This window comes from Rattus norvegicus, chromosome 1 (genome assembly GCF_021556685.1).
Source record: "Rattus norvegicus strain SHRSP/BbbUtx chromosome 1, alternate assembly SHRSP_T2T, whole genome shotgun sequence".
In the NCBI taxonomy this organism is placed as follows: domain Eukaryota; kingdom Metazoa; phylum Chordata; class Mammalia; order Rodentia; family Muridae; genus Rattus; species Rattus norvegicus.
Window position 1 is genome coordinate 234,450,924 of NC_141534.1, and position 16,349 is coordinate 234,467,272.

Below are 16,349 nucleotides of genomic sequence, written 5' to 3' on the forward strand. Positions count from 1 at the left end.
ATAATTAAGTCCTGTATCAAGAGATGTGAAAGGAAAGCAAGAAGAAAAGCCACCATGTATAAGATATCGCATACTCTTCTGTGCAAATCAAATTTCCTAAACTCTATTTTCAACTTGGCAGGTACACAGACTCCACTGCTGTCTGTCTGTCTGTCTGTCTATTGTCGCCGTCTCCTAAACTCCCATAACAGGCAAAAGCAAAGGACAGGACAAAGGTTCTGATCATTTGCACTGCCACTGGGCACGGGAAAATGGTTCGTGTTGGAACATTAATTTTAGTTCTACCACAGAAAACTGATAAAGTCTACATTATTAAAAAAATTAACATTTGTGGACTAAGGAGACAATGTAACAGATCTCAGGAACAAAATTATGAAGTTGTCCAACCAAACAATTCTAACAAAAAGTAACGTTTGTGGTTAATGAATGGGATTTGCTTGTGACAAAGGAGGAAGAAGGCAGAATGTGTGGGAGGTTAGGCTAAGAGCTGGGGAGTAGGTACAGGGAATTGGTTCTATTGTTCCCTCCACTTTTGCATCCATAGTGAGGAGATATTGGGGGGAAGGGTCGGTTTTGTGTGTGTGTGTGCGTGTGTGTGTGTGTGTGTGTGTGTGTATAACATATATTATGCATATATATATTCTAGATGTATATACAGATAAAGCAGATTAAACATTAAGATTATCATCTTTCATTATTATTACAATGAAATGTCTATTTCATTAGACATTTACTGCTTATGTATTTATTTGTGGGGTTTCTGTTGTGTTTTTTGTTTTCCTGAGACAGGGTTTCTCTGTGTCACCCTCTCTGACTTCCCTGTAACTTGCTCTGTAGACCCAGGCTGTCCTCAGACTCAAGAGATTCACCTGCCTCTGCCTCCTGAGTACTGAGATTAAAGGCCCGTGCTGCCGCCACCCAGCTAGGAACGTTTACTTCTGAAGTATCTACTGTCAACTTATTTTGAACAAGGATTTTAAAATTTTCAACAGTTTGCTTAGATGGGCTTCATGTTACAGAGTAGCATCATGTGACCAGTACATACCAGCAGTATCATGGGCCTTTTCCAAGTTGTCAGTCCAATGATTCCAGAGAGTATCACCTGTGAGGAAAAAGATATCATCAGCCCAGAAAAGGCCAGTCAAACATCTCCCATTCTTGCTGATTATCTAAGCCATGGCAAACCATTCTAGGCTGCCTTACAGAACTACAAGCATATTAACTGGCTGTGTATGCTTTGATTTGTGTCGGTAAAAACATCCGTATCTCTGGCCAGGTTCCATAGACCCAGTCTGCAGTCACATTCAGTCTGTGATGTACACAAGTACCTTTGTGGGACAGGTAAACTCCAATGTGGTAGACAAAACCCATGAGGATATCTCCTAGCCCACGCTTGCAGCCAGGCTTCCAGATTCCCATGGCAACACACACACACACACACACACTCACACACACTCTCTCTCTCTCTCTCTCTCTCTCTCTCTCTCTCTCTCTCTCTCTCTCTCTCTCTCTGTTTCCAAGTACCCCTGTCCCTCCACAGCCACCCAGGCTATATTCCAGGACTTTGTTCTGTGACCTCTTTATTGTAACACCCATCTTCTCCAAGGCCCTCCTAGCTGCCCAAAAATTCATACCCACCATACAAGCCCCTAGTTGTCACCTCTTCTGAGAAGCCTTCCATAATCTCTTCACTCCACATGTCTGCCTTGTATACACCAACTTCTTTTTGCTCTTAAAAACTCCCTATTTGAGGGGTCGGAAATATATCTCAGCAATTAAAAGCACCTGCTGCTCTTACAGAGGACTGGAGTTCAGTTTCCTGCACCCATGTTAGGTAAGGTGGCACCCATACACGTGCGTACACACACACACACACACACACGTTTTTAAAGAAAACTCAATGGTCACCCTTTGAGAGTTGCATGACCACACCTCTGCCATGAGCTTCTGTCCTGTCTGAATTCTTGGCTCCTAGCATAGTGCCTGTCACATGATTATCAACAAAAGACAATCACTGATAATTTACTCCACAAAGAGGAACTCCAGATAGAAAGCTCTTGAAAATGCACAACAATGCTTCAATAATAAACACACTTTATTTCTTGGTAAAGAAGAACCAGAATGTTGCCAAAATACAGACTGGAAACCACCACCACAGCCTTTTGGATGGCACAGTTCACTAAGCCACCAGAAAGAAGAATCAAAGTAATCATTCACTCAAGACAGACACCCTGAGGCCTCTTGAGCACACTCCCTCCGCATAACAGGGTGTGTCCACCAAGCACAGAAGGGCATCTATCTCCCTTGCCCAAACCCCTCCCATGCACACATCCATAATTACTGTTTATTAACTATCTGTCAGGCAAGGGTGTGAGGTTAGCACACAGGTTTACCTGCAATACCCCATCTCACCAACTGAGACGGAATCGGCCCATTGCACCAGAGGACAAAATGTACTCATATAACCTTGACCCAGAACCCCATATGTGCAGGCACGTGTCAGTATGTATCCATGCAGTTCCATTACCTCTGAAAGGATTCTGCATGCCTTCATCCCTAGTATGTGGACTGTGTTGACTCTCTACTTTGGAACTGGGGTTCACGAGACCCAGGGCTATGGTCTCCTGCTCAGCTTTGAAAGAGTCAGTCATGTGACCTTGGCTAAGTCTCTTTGTTGTATCTGGGCCTCACTCTGGACCTCATCCTGTGGGATGTTAAATGAAAGAAGTAACCCCGAGTCTCTTCAGAGCAAAAGACTGAGCAGGGTCAGGATGTTGAGGCAGGAGGATCACAAAGTCAGCCTGTTCTCAAACAACCAAAATCAGAAGAAAACAAAAACCCATAAAGGACTGATCCCACCACGATGACGGATCCTTCAGAACCCCCTGATATCCAGTGGCTATTGAGCAGACACCCATGTGCTCATGTTTGCTGGAGAACATGCGTTGTATGTACATATGCGTGCATCCCCTGTGTGGGTACACTTGCCCGTGCACATATGCATACAAACCTCTGCATGTGTGTCCTCATAGCTGTGTCTCTGCTTCCTCCTCATCGTGCTGGGACTGGACTTTGCTGAGGAAATGCAAGCTGGTTTCGTGTGGAAACAAGACTGAAACTGTCCCTGGCCTTGAGGAAAACACAGACTGCCCACTAGGGTAGAAAATAACTAGCATTTGAATTATTCATTGACGTTTGTTATTTGTGTCACTGTCTCAGAATACCCTGTGGTTCAGCTCTCAGGGACATTCTCTTTCTTTTATTAAAACAGTATTATTAAGATGAGTGTCCAGCTCAGGACATAAAAGCCACGAAACAACGATGTGTCTAAGCTACACTTTTCTGTTTCTGTTTCAGCCTCCCTCCTCTTCCGCACTCACAAGTTAGTACATCCAATGTAATTTTATGTAAGTACGAATGTCTCCCTAAAATGTTGCTGTATGTGCAAATGACGTGTGTGTGCCCCTATGCATAAGGGTGTGACTTCCACAGTGTCCTCGTGATCTCAGTAAATACTGCACTGGAATCTTGTCAACTCCACTGAAATAGCTGGGTTTCAGAGTGACAGCTGCATAACCTTCCATTGTGTGGCAGTGCCTAATGTATTCACTCATTTCCATATCTGTGGGCAGTCGGTCACTCTAGCCCCAGCTTTCTACTCTAGTGAACAATACAGCTGTAAATACTCATGGGTTTATGAATGTATCTTGAAAGACATGTGCTTTCATTCCTGTTGGACGAAATCTTAAGGAGTGGCTATTTATAGAATGCTTTTTATATTTTCAATTCTAATAGATCCTCATTGATAGATGTCTTTTCCAATGGAGCCTTCTGAGATAAAAGAACCATCCATGTTCCCTTTCTTCTTTATGAGATGTTATTTTGTTTACATAGTAGCAACTCCAGAAAATGTAATTGAAAATAAGAGTGAAATATGTGATATGTAAGGAATACTGATATCCTCACAATAGATTTGGCAAAAAATACTTAAGATCTGTTGGAGAGAAAAGCAAAGCTTTGGAGCAATATTGAATGAAGACCCAGATAAATCAAGACATACCAAGGTCATGGGTTAGAGGAGACTGTTTAAAGGCATCATTGCCACTCGAATTCTGAAATACATTCAGAGCACAGCCAGCAAGCCTGTGCAAACCAAATTCCTTAGCAGGCACTGGAAAGTAAGTCCAGTCAGGCCTAGCAGTACTTTCAGAGGCCGAGGCCAGAGGATCACAAGTTCAAAGCCTACTTGGCCTACAAGGAGCTTCAAGGCCACTGGAGCAAGGCAGTGAAATTCTATTTCAAAACAATGGTAAAAAAGGGGCTGGGGATACACAGAGTGGCTCGATCCCCAGTACTAAGATGGGAAATAAAACTGCATGCGAGTTCTGGGTAGTAGTCACATCTGCAAGCCCTTCAGTCCCAAACCTGCAAACCCACACCCTGTTGACTTTCACCCAGTAACCCTGTTCTTTTCAAACCCAGTGAATCCCAAGGCATTTTGGGAAAACCTTCAGTGGGGAGGGGAGAAGGGCAAACAGAGGAAGGAGAAACAGAGGATCAGAAGCTTCTGGAATGGTGGCAGGAAATGAGGCTCTATTTTGAGTGTGAATCCTTTAAGAGTTCAAAACTCAAGGCATGGCAAGGAACAAATGCTTGTGTTGTCAACTCATGGTGCTGTGGAAGGCAAGGAGTGAGACAGAGTCCTGCGAGGCAGAGGATGGGCTGTGTCAGGAGGAAGTCCAGGAAGTCCCTTAGCAATGGCCTTTCATGGCTTCTACTAGTCCACAATGCTACTACTGACTAATTGCCTATGCCATAAGGGCTGTACCTGGGAAAGCTCACTCCAGTACCATGAGCAGCTTCTAGAAGGCACTTGGTAATGGCAAGAGTCAATGAATGAATGAATGAATGAATGAATATCAGAAACAGAAGATGTGCTTGCTTAAGGACAACTGCATAAACCTGAACACATTTCCACCCCTGTGCTTCCGGAAAGGGAACAGCGCCCAGAGAAGGACGATGCCATCAGCATTCTTCCGCCCAGCACAAGATGCGACGTGCCCTGAACGCGCAGGAAACACTGACACCGATGCGGAAACCCTCTCCAGATTATTACAGTCAGAGTTATTATCATTTCTCTTTCACTCCTGGTAGATCATCCCTGTAGCTCACAGGAACAGAGCAGAGTTTTCCTCTTCCTGACGATGCCAAGGGACAACAGGTCAGAGTCAGCGTGACCCACCATGTGCAGCTAATGCCCTTAATTTCCCAGCTTAGAAACCAATCATTAAAATCAAGAGCTTAGACTCCTACTGGCCTACTTTCCCTGGCTAATCCACAAACATGCCTTTAGGCAAAAATGTTCTAGCTCGTTGGTCAAAAACTGCTGTATGCAAACACAGATGTCTGAAAGCTGTGCTGCAAATATCCTGTTTGCCTTGTGAAGAGGCAGAAGATAGTTTATCAAACCTCTCAACGACCTATCTTTCCCTATAACTGAAAAAGTGTGTGTATCAGAGAGAGGAGGGGAATGGGGGGGGGGAGAGAGAGAGAGAGAGAGAGAGAGAGAGAGAGAGAGAGATTGATTCTTCCCTGTCTATAGCATAACTTATTTGAAAAGTTGAATAAGAGGTATCAAAAAAAAGCTGAGGACATTAAAGTCAGATGGACAACCCAACGGCACTCTTTCTACTCTCTTATTAAATGTGGCTCTGTGCAGTAGGCACTTTCCCAATAAGATCAAAATCTTAACTTAAGCACATGCCTAAACCAAGAACCAGACATCAAGATTGCCCCTCAGCCACTTACCAACCATGGACTGTGTTTAAAGGCAGCAGGCTAATCTCTTAGCACTACAAACATTGGGCATAGCAGTCATAGTTTGCACAAATGCAAAAGATCTAAATGCATTTTTTTTCTGAGATAGGGTCTGATATGGCACAGGTGAGCCTCAAATTGGCTAAGTGAAAGATGACCCAGAAGTCCTAACCTGAGTGGCTTGGATTATTTGACAGACTTACGGTATGCCTCCACCACCCCTGTTTGTCAGGGCTGGGGATTGAACCCAGGACTCTTGTACACTAGGTTGATGCTGAACCCACTGAGCTACATCTACAGCAGTCGAATAAGAAACTTTACACTCGGGGCCACTGAGGTGACTCAGCACTTGACGCTAAGTCTGACAAACTTAGTTCAGATCCTAGGGCCCACAGCATAGGAGAGAACTAATTCCTGTAGTTCCTCCCTCTCTCTCTCTCTCTCTCTGTAATTTAAAAAATAAAGATTACACTAAAATAATCCCTTCAAGCTGCTGAAAAAGTAATTCAAAAGTGCGGGGAAAGTTGCTTACAGGACTTAATTCCTGATGCATTTTCACACAAATGAAACAGCTCCTCGGGGTTCAGATAAGTGGATGAAGCCCCAGCTCAGCCAAACACCTCTCCAGAGGTGAACATGGAAAAAACACCCCTGAAAGCAACATATGTGTGTCCCTTGAACCTAAGTGTGCATTAAATACAAAACAAAAAGTTAAAAACAAAAAACAAGGGGTTGGGGATTTAGCTTAGAGGTAGCAAGCACAAGGCCCTGGGTTCGGTCCCCAGCTCCAAAAAAAAAAAAAGAAAAAAGAAAAAAAAATTAAGCTTTGCCGGTTTCACTGAGGATACAAACTGTAAAGTGCTGTGGCATTTACACTGGTAAAGTGTCATTCACACAGTGTGAGAGGAGACAAGTCTTCTTCAGTGCTCACACATGGATTTCAGGTAGCATTAACCCTGTGTGCCGCTTCCTCTCAATACTATGCCACACACCGATAGAACTGCTGAGTGGGCCAGGGATGTAGCTCAGGGGTAGAGCTCTTGCCTCAGGCCCTAAGTTCAATCCCCAGATATGCCAAATAGGAGGGAGAAGGGAGGAGGCGCAAGGAAGAAACTGAGTATTCATAATCACGGCATGCCTACACAGTGAAATATCACTTCACAATTATCAGGAGCGAGTTACTGCTAAACTGGATGAGCCTTGCAAATATCCTAATCGAAAGAAGTGATTCAGTCATGAAAGACCTTATATTGTATAATCCCATACATATGTGTATATATGTGTGTATGAGCACACACACATCATATACATATACATATACATTATACATATACATATACATATACATATATTTAAATTCTCCAGGGTAGAAGTAATCTACAGGGCCAGAAAGTAGAGAAGTCAGTGATATCTGGACAGAAGGGTGGTGATATCGGGAGAGGGAGAGAAAAGAGATCTAGGGGTGGTGAGAAAGAATTTACTAAAACCCATTTTGGTGGGAGCTGTGCCACAGTGAACTCACTGGACACCACCAGACAGTTCTGGTTACATGGTAACTTGTCAGGCAAGAAGGCTACAGCTCAATAAAGCTGGGTTATTGTGTTTTGTTTCCATTTCTCCAGTCCTCAAGGCACAATTTTTCATCATTTTCCATAAAACCCTTCCTTCACCTTCAGAGTTTGTTGCAATGTGTCATTAAGCCCCTTCTTTAAAATGTCCACTCAAGTGTTTAATGGCTGGAGTCGCACATTTGTCTTCGCCTTAGAATAGCCCAGTGTGCTGAGGTGGGGCTTGGTGTCAGACATTCAGATGTTCTAACTCCCGAGGCTAGCGATGGGTCAACACCCAGGGTCATCACATTCTCCCCTCTACAGTCATTAAAACTTCAATTTTTTTCATAATGAAATGTTAAAAGTGGAATGGCCACTTTTATGAAATCTCTTAATATCTCTCTGTTGTCTAAAAATACACACATTGAAATTTTTATGCATGAAATTACAGTGATGTAATACTGAGATTTTCAAAATAACATGGCAGTTTTAATCTGCCAAATGGACTGGGAACACAAAGGACTTAATTCCTGCCTGACATTCCTTTCTCGGGTGTCTATCAGGACACATGGGACCAGTGGCTGATCAGGGCTAGGAGGGGTGCAGATGAGACCACTGTTCCAGTGGCCGGCCGGGGGTGGGGGGTGTGGTTTTTTAATATACTGTCTGCATAAATCTAATGCTTCTCATAATAGAGAATTGCTTTTGAATAGAGCTCTCTCTCACCTATGTGAGTTTAAAGCATGTTACAAGTGTGGTATTTTCCTTCTAAAACACCAAGAAAAAGGATGGCATCTACTGACAGCTGCTTAAACCCTACTTAGCTGCTCTGGAGATAACCGTTGATATTCATTGGTTCTGTTGACAATGTGCAAATTCTGAAGTCGACCTTAGGAACAGGTCCCACAGACACAAAGAATGAATGGCAGTTACAGGTCTGAATACTGACCCAGGGACTTAGGAACAGGTTGAACTATGGCTTAGAGAAGCGATTCTTTCTTTCTTTCTTTCTTTCTTTCTTTCTTTCTTTCTTTTTTTTTTTTTTTGGCACATGGTCACTTATTTATTTTTGATACAAATAAAAATATGGAACGCTTCACGAATTTGCGTGTCATCCTTGCACAGGGGCCATGCTAATCTTCTCTGTATCGTTCCAATTTTAGTATATGTGCTGCCGAAGCGAGCACGACCCTTTCAACTCCAAACCCTAGATTCCTTCTTAGTCCGATTTGCTTGTGCCTGAGGACAAGCCCAGCCAGTGGCAAGCCCAGGTACCATCCTGTGCATTCCAGTTTACCATCCCGCACATTCCGGTCTGTGAGCTTTGTTTTCCTTCTTGTCAAATCCCATTGTGGCTTCAATGAAGCTAAGAGCCTTTACTTACCTTTGAAAGAATTCATAATTGCAAACTGATTTCAGATTTTAATTTTAGAGGAAAGCAAATACAATGTGTGTTCGAGTGTGTGTGTGTGTGTGTGTGTGTGTGTGTGTGTGTGTGTACAGGTTATGTGTATAGTGTGAGTACTTGTTAGTATGTCTGCATGTGTGTGGTGGCAGAGAACACACTGGGTACACTCCTCATCTTATCTTATTTTTAGAGACTGGGTGTCTCACCCATTTGGCTAGCCTTAATGCCCAATGAACTTCAAAGATTCACTGTATCCATCTTCTTCTGACCCCACTCCAGGCACTGGGGTTCAGGCTCCCCTCTCCCAATACCCAGCTTTTTGGGTTGGTTCCAAAAATCCACACCCAAGTCCCCATGTTTACACGGCACACATTTTACTGACTGGGCAATCTCCCTAGCACCTCCCACAAATATTTCTTAATAAACTAGCTATCTTGAGCGAACAAAGGATCATGATTTTACAAAGAGTAAATCCATAAAACACACACAAGACTCTGGCCCAGGGTACTTAGAAGAAAGAAGTGTAGCAAGCATTTCTATGACCAGCCTGGCAAAGGGTGGGGGAGGCAGTACTCTGATTCCTATTCAATAGACTTCCCACACTTCAAAGTATTCCAGCGCTCACAAAGATAGTATCGGAGTCCAGGGTCAGAACTACAGGGTGGAACTCTGTCCACCTGATACTTAAGTTCTGGACTTCACTCACTAGAGCACAGAAAACTGGGGCCCCATCAGAAGCATTTTAGCAAAGGACTTTAGAAGTATAGATTGATAACAGGTAATGCAACATTCTGGGTTAGGTCAGAGAAACCTCATGTTCCCAATGTCCTCATTCGAACAATTAATTGAACAATTACTCGAGGTTCAATATGTTCTCCCACTTTTTTTTTTTTTAAACTTGACTCTGACTGTGTTCTAACCAGTAGAGCACAAAACGGGCACTCCCTGCAGATCACAGAAAGAGCTATAGGCGTCGTAGGGATTTTATAGAAAGGTCATTTGCTGTATTCATCCTCCACAGGCCTGGCACAAGGACCTGTTCCAAGTCTCCAGCGCCCTTGGCAAACCTCAAGGGGTTGGATGCCTTAAAAGTTGTGATACAGTTCGGAAGCGGGGAAGAGCAGCCATCCAGCCTACAAATGCTTGCTCACTGACAGCCGAGCCTCCCTATGCCCCATTGGCCAAGGAGGCAGGGCCAGGTGCCACAGTAGGGCAGACATCCCAGCTAGCTGCCCCAACTTCTGGAGTCCTGGGGTGTGCGTCCATAATGACAGGTTCTGTTTCTTGAGCATCCACTTCTGCAGAGCAGTTTTGGTGGCTCCAGGAACCCACCCAGGGTTTGAGCCCTTCTTTAATGACCAGGTACAAGCCATCAGTCACACACAACCTCCTATTACCTCAGAGCTCCTCAGGGTTCAGTCATCCAACTCCAGAAACTCTTTCATTCATTCGTGTCTAAATGAAGAATAAAAACAAGTCGACCACCTCCCCCTCTTCAATCTGTCACTCTGTCCATTCTAAAAAGTGCCCCACCCTGTACGGGTATTGTTGGTGTATCGGTGAGGAAAACCCTGGTCCTCTCGGAGTTTACTTTGCCAATGCTGTAAAGTATTCAGTGGCCAAAAGTAAAGTTTTAAATTCTTCTACGCCCATTCTCATGCCAAGCTCTCCAAGAGCCTGATACTGTGCTTAATGTTAACTTGGCGGAAACAATATCCTTAGCGTGCAAGGGACAGACACTGCCCAAGTGCAATCCAATTCCCCCTTCAACTTGACTGCTTCACGACTCTTAGCTCCCACACCCCACCCCCACTCATTGTCGCCTACATTTCAGGTGGCTTTAGGGTCTGCGCTCCCCAAAAGAGGTCAAACAAGAACAATGGAAGGGACCCTCCACAACACACTGCCCCGCAACTCTCAGTACTCACCGAGGAGCCTGCCCAGAATGGGCACGAGTTCTTCACCTGCGGCGAGCTACTCAGCGACAGCGCCCCGAAGCTGAGCGCCACCATGCAGCAGCCCAGGATCAGCTGCAGGAGCCCGAGCGACAGCAGCGGGCGCGCCGGTAGCAGCGCGGAGCCCGGCGCGGCGGGGCGGCGGGACGCGAGCGCGGGCGGCGGGGCCAGCACGGCGGCGGGGGCGCAGCGGGGACGGGCTGGAGGCTGGAGAGCGCCCCGGGGCCAGCGCGGCCGCAGTGGGGGCAGCGGCGGCTCCTGAGCGGCGGCGGCGGCGGCGCCAGGACCCCCAGCCTGGGGTCCGCCCGACAGCCCCGCCACCGGGCAGCAGGAGCCCGGGAGCACCACCGGCAGAGACATGGGCGCGCGGCGGGCGGGCGGCGCAGCGGAGCGGAGGGCGCCGCGCACCGGGCACCCGCGCCGGCGCCGCGCAGGACGGACTGCGCACGGCCCAACCACTTGCTGCGGCGGGCAGCGCCGGCCGCGCCCACCTGCCCCGCGGGGCCCGCCCCCTGCGGTCCCCTCTCGGTCACCCACGGTGACAAGTGCGCCGTCGCCTTGGGGTCCACCCGGGAAAAGTGTCCGAGAACGGCGGGGGCCCCGCAACTAGCGGCCCAACCGTTCTCAGAGTCTGTCCCCAACCGTGGCGCCAAGGGACGCGTCGTTGACCCAGGTCCCTCAGAGGGACCTGGCGACCTTTAAATAGGAAGGAGTCCCGCGTGCTTCTCCTCCTCCTCCACGCCCGGAGGAGGTGCTGTGGGCGACCCGACGGGAAAAGGTCCTAGCGGGGAAGAGGACACTCGCTGGACGTTACCGCCCGGGAATGCAACCGTATCTATGGCTTCTACGGAGAATTCCCGGTTCTGTCGTTGCAGCTCTGCCGGGAGGTAACAGGGTGCTTTCCCAGCACCAGAGTGGAAACAATAGTGGCAAGGCCAGGTTACCTTGGAAGTCACTACTCAGCATTCACAATGGAAGAGCCCAGGGCGGCCCTGTGCAGTTGGCAGGGGTCACATCCTTTTAGCTTTGACCCGGAGCTAATTGGCATCACCTGATAGAACACTGACTCCCAAACTTCTCAGGAAATGGTCTAATAAAATCTTAATCTGCCTTGGTAATGTATAATATATTTATCGAGCTTTGAGGGCAAAAAAGCAATTATTCACCTTTGCACAAAAAGTTTCCCCTACTAGAATGCCTAGATGTCTAAGGTGTCATAGGTAAGATGGTGATAGTGAACTTCTTTTCCAGGTAAGAACCAAAGCAGTGTCAGTTTGCAGCCAGTTGTAGCATTTGAAAGCTTGACTTATTGGAAAGGTGAGGGAATCTAATGTCCTCCTGCTCAGTGAAACAAGAGAAATGGAGGTTTGTCTGTGTGCTCTGCACATGAAGACTGTATTTATGTTGAACATCATGTCACGGAATGTGATATATATCACCAATGCACAGGTGTTTACATGCACACCTTTTAAGTCATAAAGCCACCCGTGTTTAATAGTACCTGGCACTTCCATTCAGACTGCTCCCAGGAATAAACTTCAAAGTCCGGGGTGGTGGGGGTGGGGGTGGGGTGGGGAGTAGTTTGGCTTTTGTTTTGTTTTTAAATGAACACAGAAAATCTGATGCCTCGTGTACTTAAAAACAAAAACCTACAATAGGTTCTCTTCCATGGCACGTAAAGATGAGTTAAGTTACAACTTTTCTTTTAAACACAAGTTTAAAAGTATTTAATTCTTAAGGCTGGATGACAGCCTGCAACACAGTATGTCTGCTTGAGTGTTCAGACATTCTCTCAGGCTAAATAAATCTATTCTATTGGCCAGAGCCTGACACCTGAACCATGCTATTAAAAATGCATTCACTGTGTCTAAGAATGTTTGTGTTAGAAGTCAGGATACCCTCCTTCCCTTGGGGATACTTATGACTAGGAGGAGGTTGGGGGAGGTTCTTTTAATTCCAGTGCTAATTTCACAGCAAGGGTTACTATGAAAATTCATGTGGTTACATTTGGGGTCTTTCTGCTTCTCTGTGGTTTTGTACTTAAGAATCTACCTAAAGGACTTCAAATGCCCCCACGTTTCTAGGTGTTTTCTCTATGTAGAAACACACAGTAACAGAGAGGTAAGTGAGCTCCACAGATGGTATTTATCTACCAGTGCTACGCATTAGAAGGTCCTCCCCCACAGCTCCTATGTAAGACAACGTATTGTTCTGTTTCTCTCCCGCCCCCCCCCCAACTCTCAGTTGTTATCAACACGTACAGCTGTGAATGTCTTTTTCTTGTTTCCAGAAGCACAAATCTAGATAAATTGCCCCCACCTTTAAAGTTGCACCAATTAAGGCCCTCTGGTATTTGTGCTTAAGATTCCTGTAACCAGAGCTTGACTCCTCAAGCTTCACACCATCACCTGCTTAAGTATTCGGTCATACTTGACTGAGCTGTAGGAAACAGATCTCTTACAACAATTCAGGGTCATTGAGTCCGTCTTGGTGTAGAAGAGAATAGGAAAACAGGCAGGGAATGGAACTTGAGGGATGGGCGGGGGCGGGGGAGAAACGGAACCTTCCTTACAGGGTAGGGAGTTCCTTCATAAGCAGCCCTTGGCGTTAACACAATCTACGTCAAGTGTGTACACAAATTGTTCCATATTCTTCCATAGCAGGAGGATGGTTGGGAGCGACCCTCAGTAAGTCAACTAGATGAACATACAGCTAAAACATGGGGTACCCACCCAGTGCAATGAAGTACCCATGCACGCTATGTGGATGGACCCTGGAAACAGGCTAAGTTAAAGGCCAGTCACAGAATGCTCACACTACACAGTTCCATTTTGACGGAATGTCTACAGCAAACAAATCCATAGAGATTTGCTTCGTGCTTTGCGGTTGTTGAGTGCTCAGGAAATGGAGAGATGGTGGGGGGAGGTGGTGACTAACGAGTATGGCAGGGCTTTTGTTTTGTGATAAAGTATTCTCCAATAGGCCGTGGTGACGGTTGCGCACGTCTCTGAATACGTGAAAAACATTGAACTATATTCTTTGTTTAAATGGACAAGCCGTACACATGACGTGTGGATTGTGTCTCAGTAAAGCTGTTACAAAAAGAGTAGACGGAATCAAGAAGCCGTAGAAAACGTGACCCAGGTGCCTTGTTTATATAGGCAAAAGTTCAAGCTAACAATGGCTGCACTGTATTGTTTCGTGGAATCCAGCAGCCAATTGTCCTCAAGATCAAAGTCGATTCCAAGAAGTTTCAGTTAACTCCCATCTACATTCCCCCTGCCCATCACACAAGTTGCCCTCCCTTCCCTAAAGCCTTCTCACCGAGGAGGCCCACTCTGCGCGCTGCTCAACTGCCACTCTGGTCTCCTCAGCACTGCCCAGCAGTCCCACCCCCAAGGTCTTTGCTCCTGTCACGGGTGGAGCTGCTGAAGAAACTCCTCAAAGTATGTTCCCTGGCAACCTGCCTACAGGTGTTACATTTTACAAAAAGACAAGAGCTTCTTTGAGATAAGAGATTCTGGAGCAGCGTCTTCAAAGTGTGTTCCATGGACTCCAGAACCATTGTGGGGTGGGGTGTGTGGGAATTCAGAGTCACAGGTTTTCTCCAGCCCAATGGATCCAGAGTCTCTACTGGATGGCTAGGGTCTCGGATTTTAAATCAAGAGAAATACCGGTTTCTGATAGTATTCAGATGTCAGGATTTTTATGTGCCCAGTATCATATAGTAGAGGTCCAGGGACAGACATTTTGTTAGAAGTCAAAACAGAGTATTGGGTTTAAAAGCAGGATTACACGCTGATGTTTTGAAGCGGGGCTTTCCTGGTTCCCACCCAAGTACTGCTACCCAGGTGACTTGAAAATGGCACCTGCTACCCTCAGCGATCTCCCAACAGCCAAGAGTTCCTCTGGCCCTTGTCACTGGACAGCTCGATCACTCCAGTGTGCTTAAGCTTGGAACTCAGCCATTTATCCCCACTATTTCTTAGAGTGCCAGCAAGAGAAGGGCTGGGCAAGGCTGGCACAGTGAGGTGTGTTAGACCTAGTATAGATCCAAATACCCAGTGCAAAACCTCAGTCCCCTCCTCCAAACTCTGAGTCTTTCACCCCATGGTTGCAGGGTTTCTAGAGGGTATTATGGGGAAGTGAATGAGTGGAGAGCGCCAGAGATCTTTACCCAACACAAAAAGACTGTAGATGGAAAAAAAAAAAAAAAAGACTGTAGATGTCCTTACTAGCACTAAGAGAATGGACCAGATGTGGGTTAATGAAGAAATCAAACTCTGAGCATGGCTGGGCAAATTAGACACTGTGTCTTTCTGAAATAATGGTAGAAAGTGATTGTGAATAATTGCTAATACCTTGGCTCCAACACAAAACTGTGTGTTAGACCGGGAGGTGTCAGCCATATTTTTCTCATGGTTGAAGTTAAATACTTCTAACTGAAAAATCCCACAGAAGATTCAAGCCAACTGCCTTTAAAATTGAGCTTCGAGGGTTTCTATGACAAATAATCTGTGCGAATGTGAGTGTGCATGTGTGTGTGAGTGTGTGAGTGTGTGTGAGTGTGAGTATGACTGTGTGTAAGTGTGAGTGTGTGTGAGTGTGTATGTGTGTGTGTCTGAGTGGAGTGTGCATGTGTGTGTGAGTGTGTGTGAGTGTGTGTGTGAGTGTGAGTGTGTGTGAGTGTGTGAGTGTGTGAGAGTATGACTTGTATAAGTGTGTGAGTGTGTGTAAGTGTGTGAGTGTGTGAGTATGACTGTGTGTAAGTGTGAGTGTGTGTCTGAGTGGAGTGTGCATGTGTGTGTGAGTGTGTGTGAGTGTGTGTGTGTGTGTGTGCGTGTGTGTGTGTAACCTGCAGTTCCAAGTTTCTGTAGTCAAGGCTGTAGTTCACTTTTGTCTGAGGGGCTGGTCAGATTTACCAGGGGGAACTTTGAAAAGTACACACACGAGATGATGTCTTAGTCCCCAAGGCATTCTTGATAGCTCAACGTCTCGCTCTTCAAGGAAGCGTCTATTAAATATATCCTCATATCCTTACTCCAGCACAGATGTCCTACAGTAGCATCTCTTTGGGTGTGGCCTTAGAGAGTGTACAGTTCATAGGCCCTGGAACAATCTGGTGAGGACACACACACACACACACACACACACACACACGGAAAGAGAACCCAGAGTGAGGCCCTGGTGTCAGGCTACCTGTGGCTGGAATATCCGGTGTCCCAATCACAGGAGTGGGTGATCTGTCAGGCTCAGGCTCTAGTCTCAAAGGACAGCAGCTATGTGCCTTCCTCAACTGAGAGAGCTTAGGAGGTAACTAAGATGAGTCTGCCCGTACCTCTAGCAACACTGATGGAACCATAGCCACCCTGTGCTGTCTGGGTTTGGGCAGTGAGAGAAGACCTCAACTAGAGACAGTGATGTGAGCTTCCAGGGTTGGGGAAGAAGCAGGTGGGTACAGCCTTGGCCACACCACCAAAGTCCCTTAAGGTTGGGATTTAGAAATGAAAGCCACTAACATTGGACTTTTGTAAAAACAGACTTTAACGGCAGCACAAAACTGAAGGGTCATCATGCCGGGTGTACCCAAAAGCAAATTCTGAAATCACCCCAGGAACC

At 46.2% G+C, this 16,349-nt stretch overlaps 1 protein-coding gene and 1 non-coding gene across 4 annotated transcripts in view; both read right to left on the reverse strand.

Moving 5' to 3' along the window:
• The window catches only part of Entrep1 (endosomal transmembrane epsin interactor 1), a 55,729-nt gene extending 44,555 nt beyond the window's left edge, over positions 1-11,174 (reverse strand). For 2 of the 3 annotated variants that reach the window (XR_015627758.1, XM_087564142.1), the window contains exons 1-2: positions 10,704-11,174; positions 1,046-1,102 (exon numbers count right to left, since the gene is read on the reverse strand). Coding sequence is in view for 2 of the 3 variants with exons in the window: in XM_087564142.1 (XP_087420268.1) it covers positions 1,046-1,102; positions 10,704-11,090 (444 nt within the window). In the remaining variant the exon portion in view is untranslated. 3 annotated transcript variants of the gene reach the window in all.
• LOC120100127 (U6 spliceosomal RNA) lies at positions 8,448-8,554 on the reverse strand. Its single transcript, XR_015656121.1, has one exon. It is a non-coding gene; the product is annotated as a U6 spliceosomal RNA (small nuclear RNA).
• Positions 11,175-16,349: the final 5,175 nt, after the last annotated feature.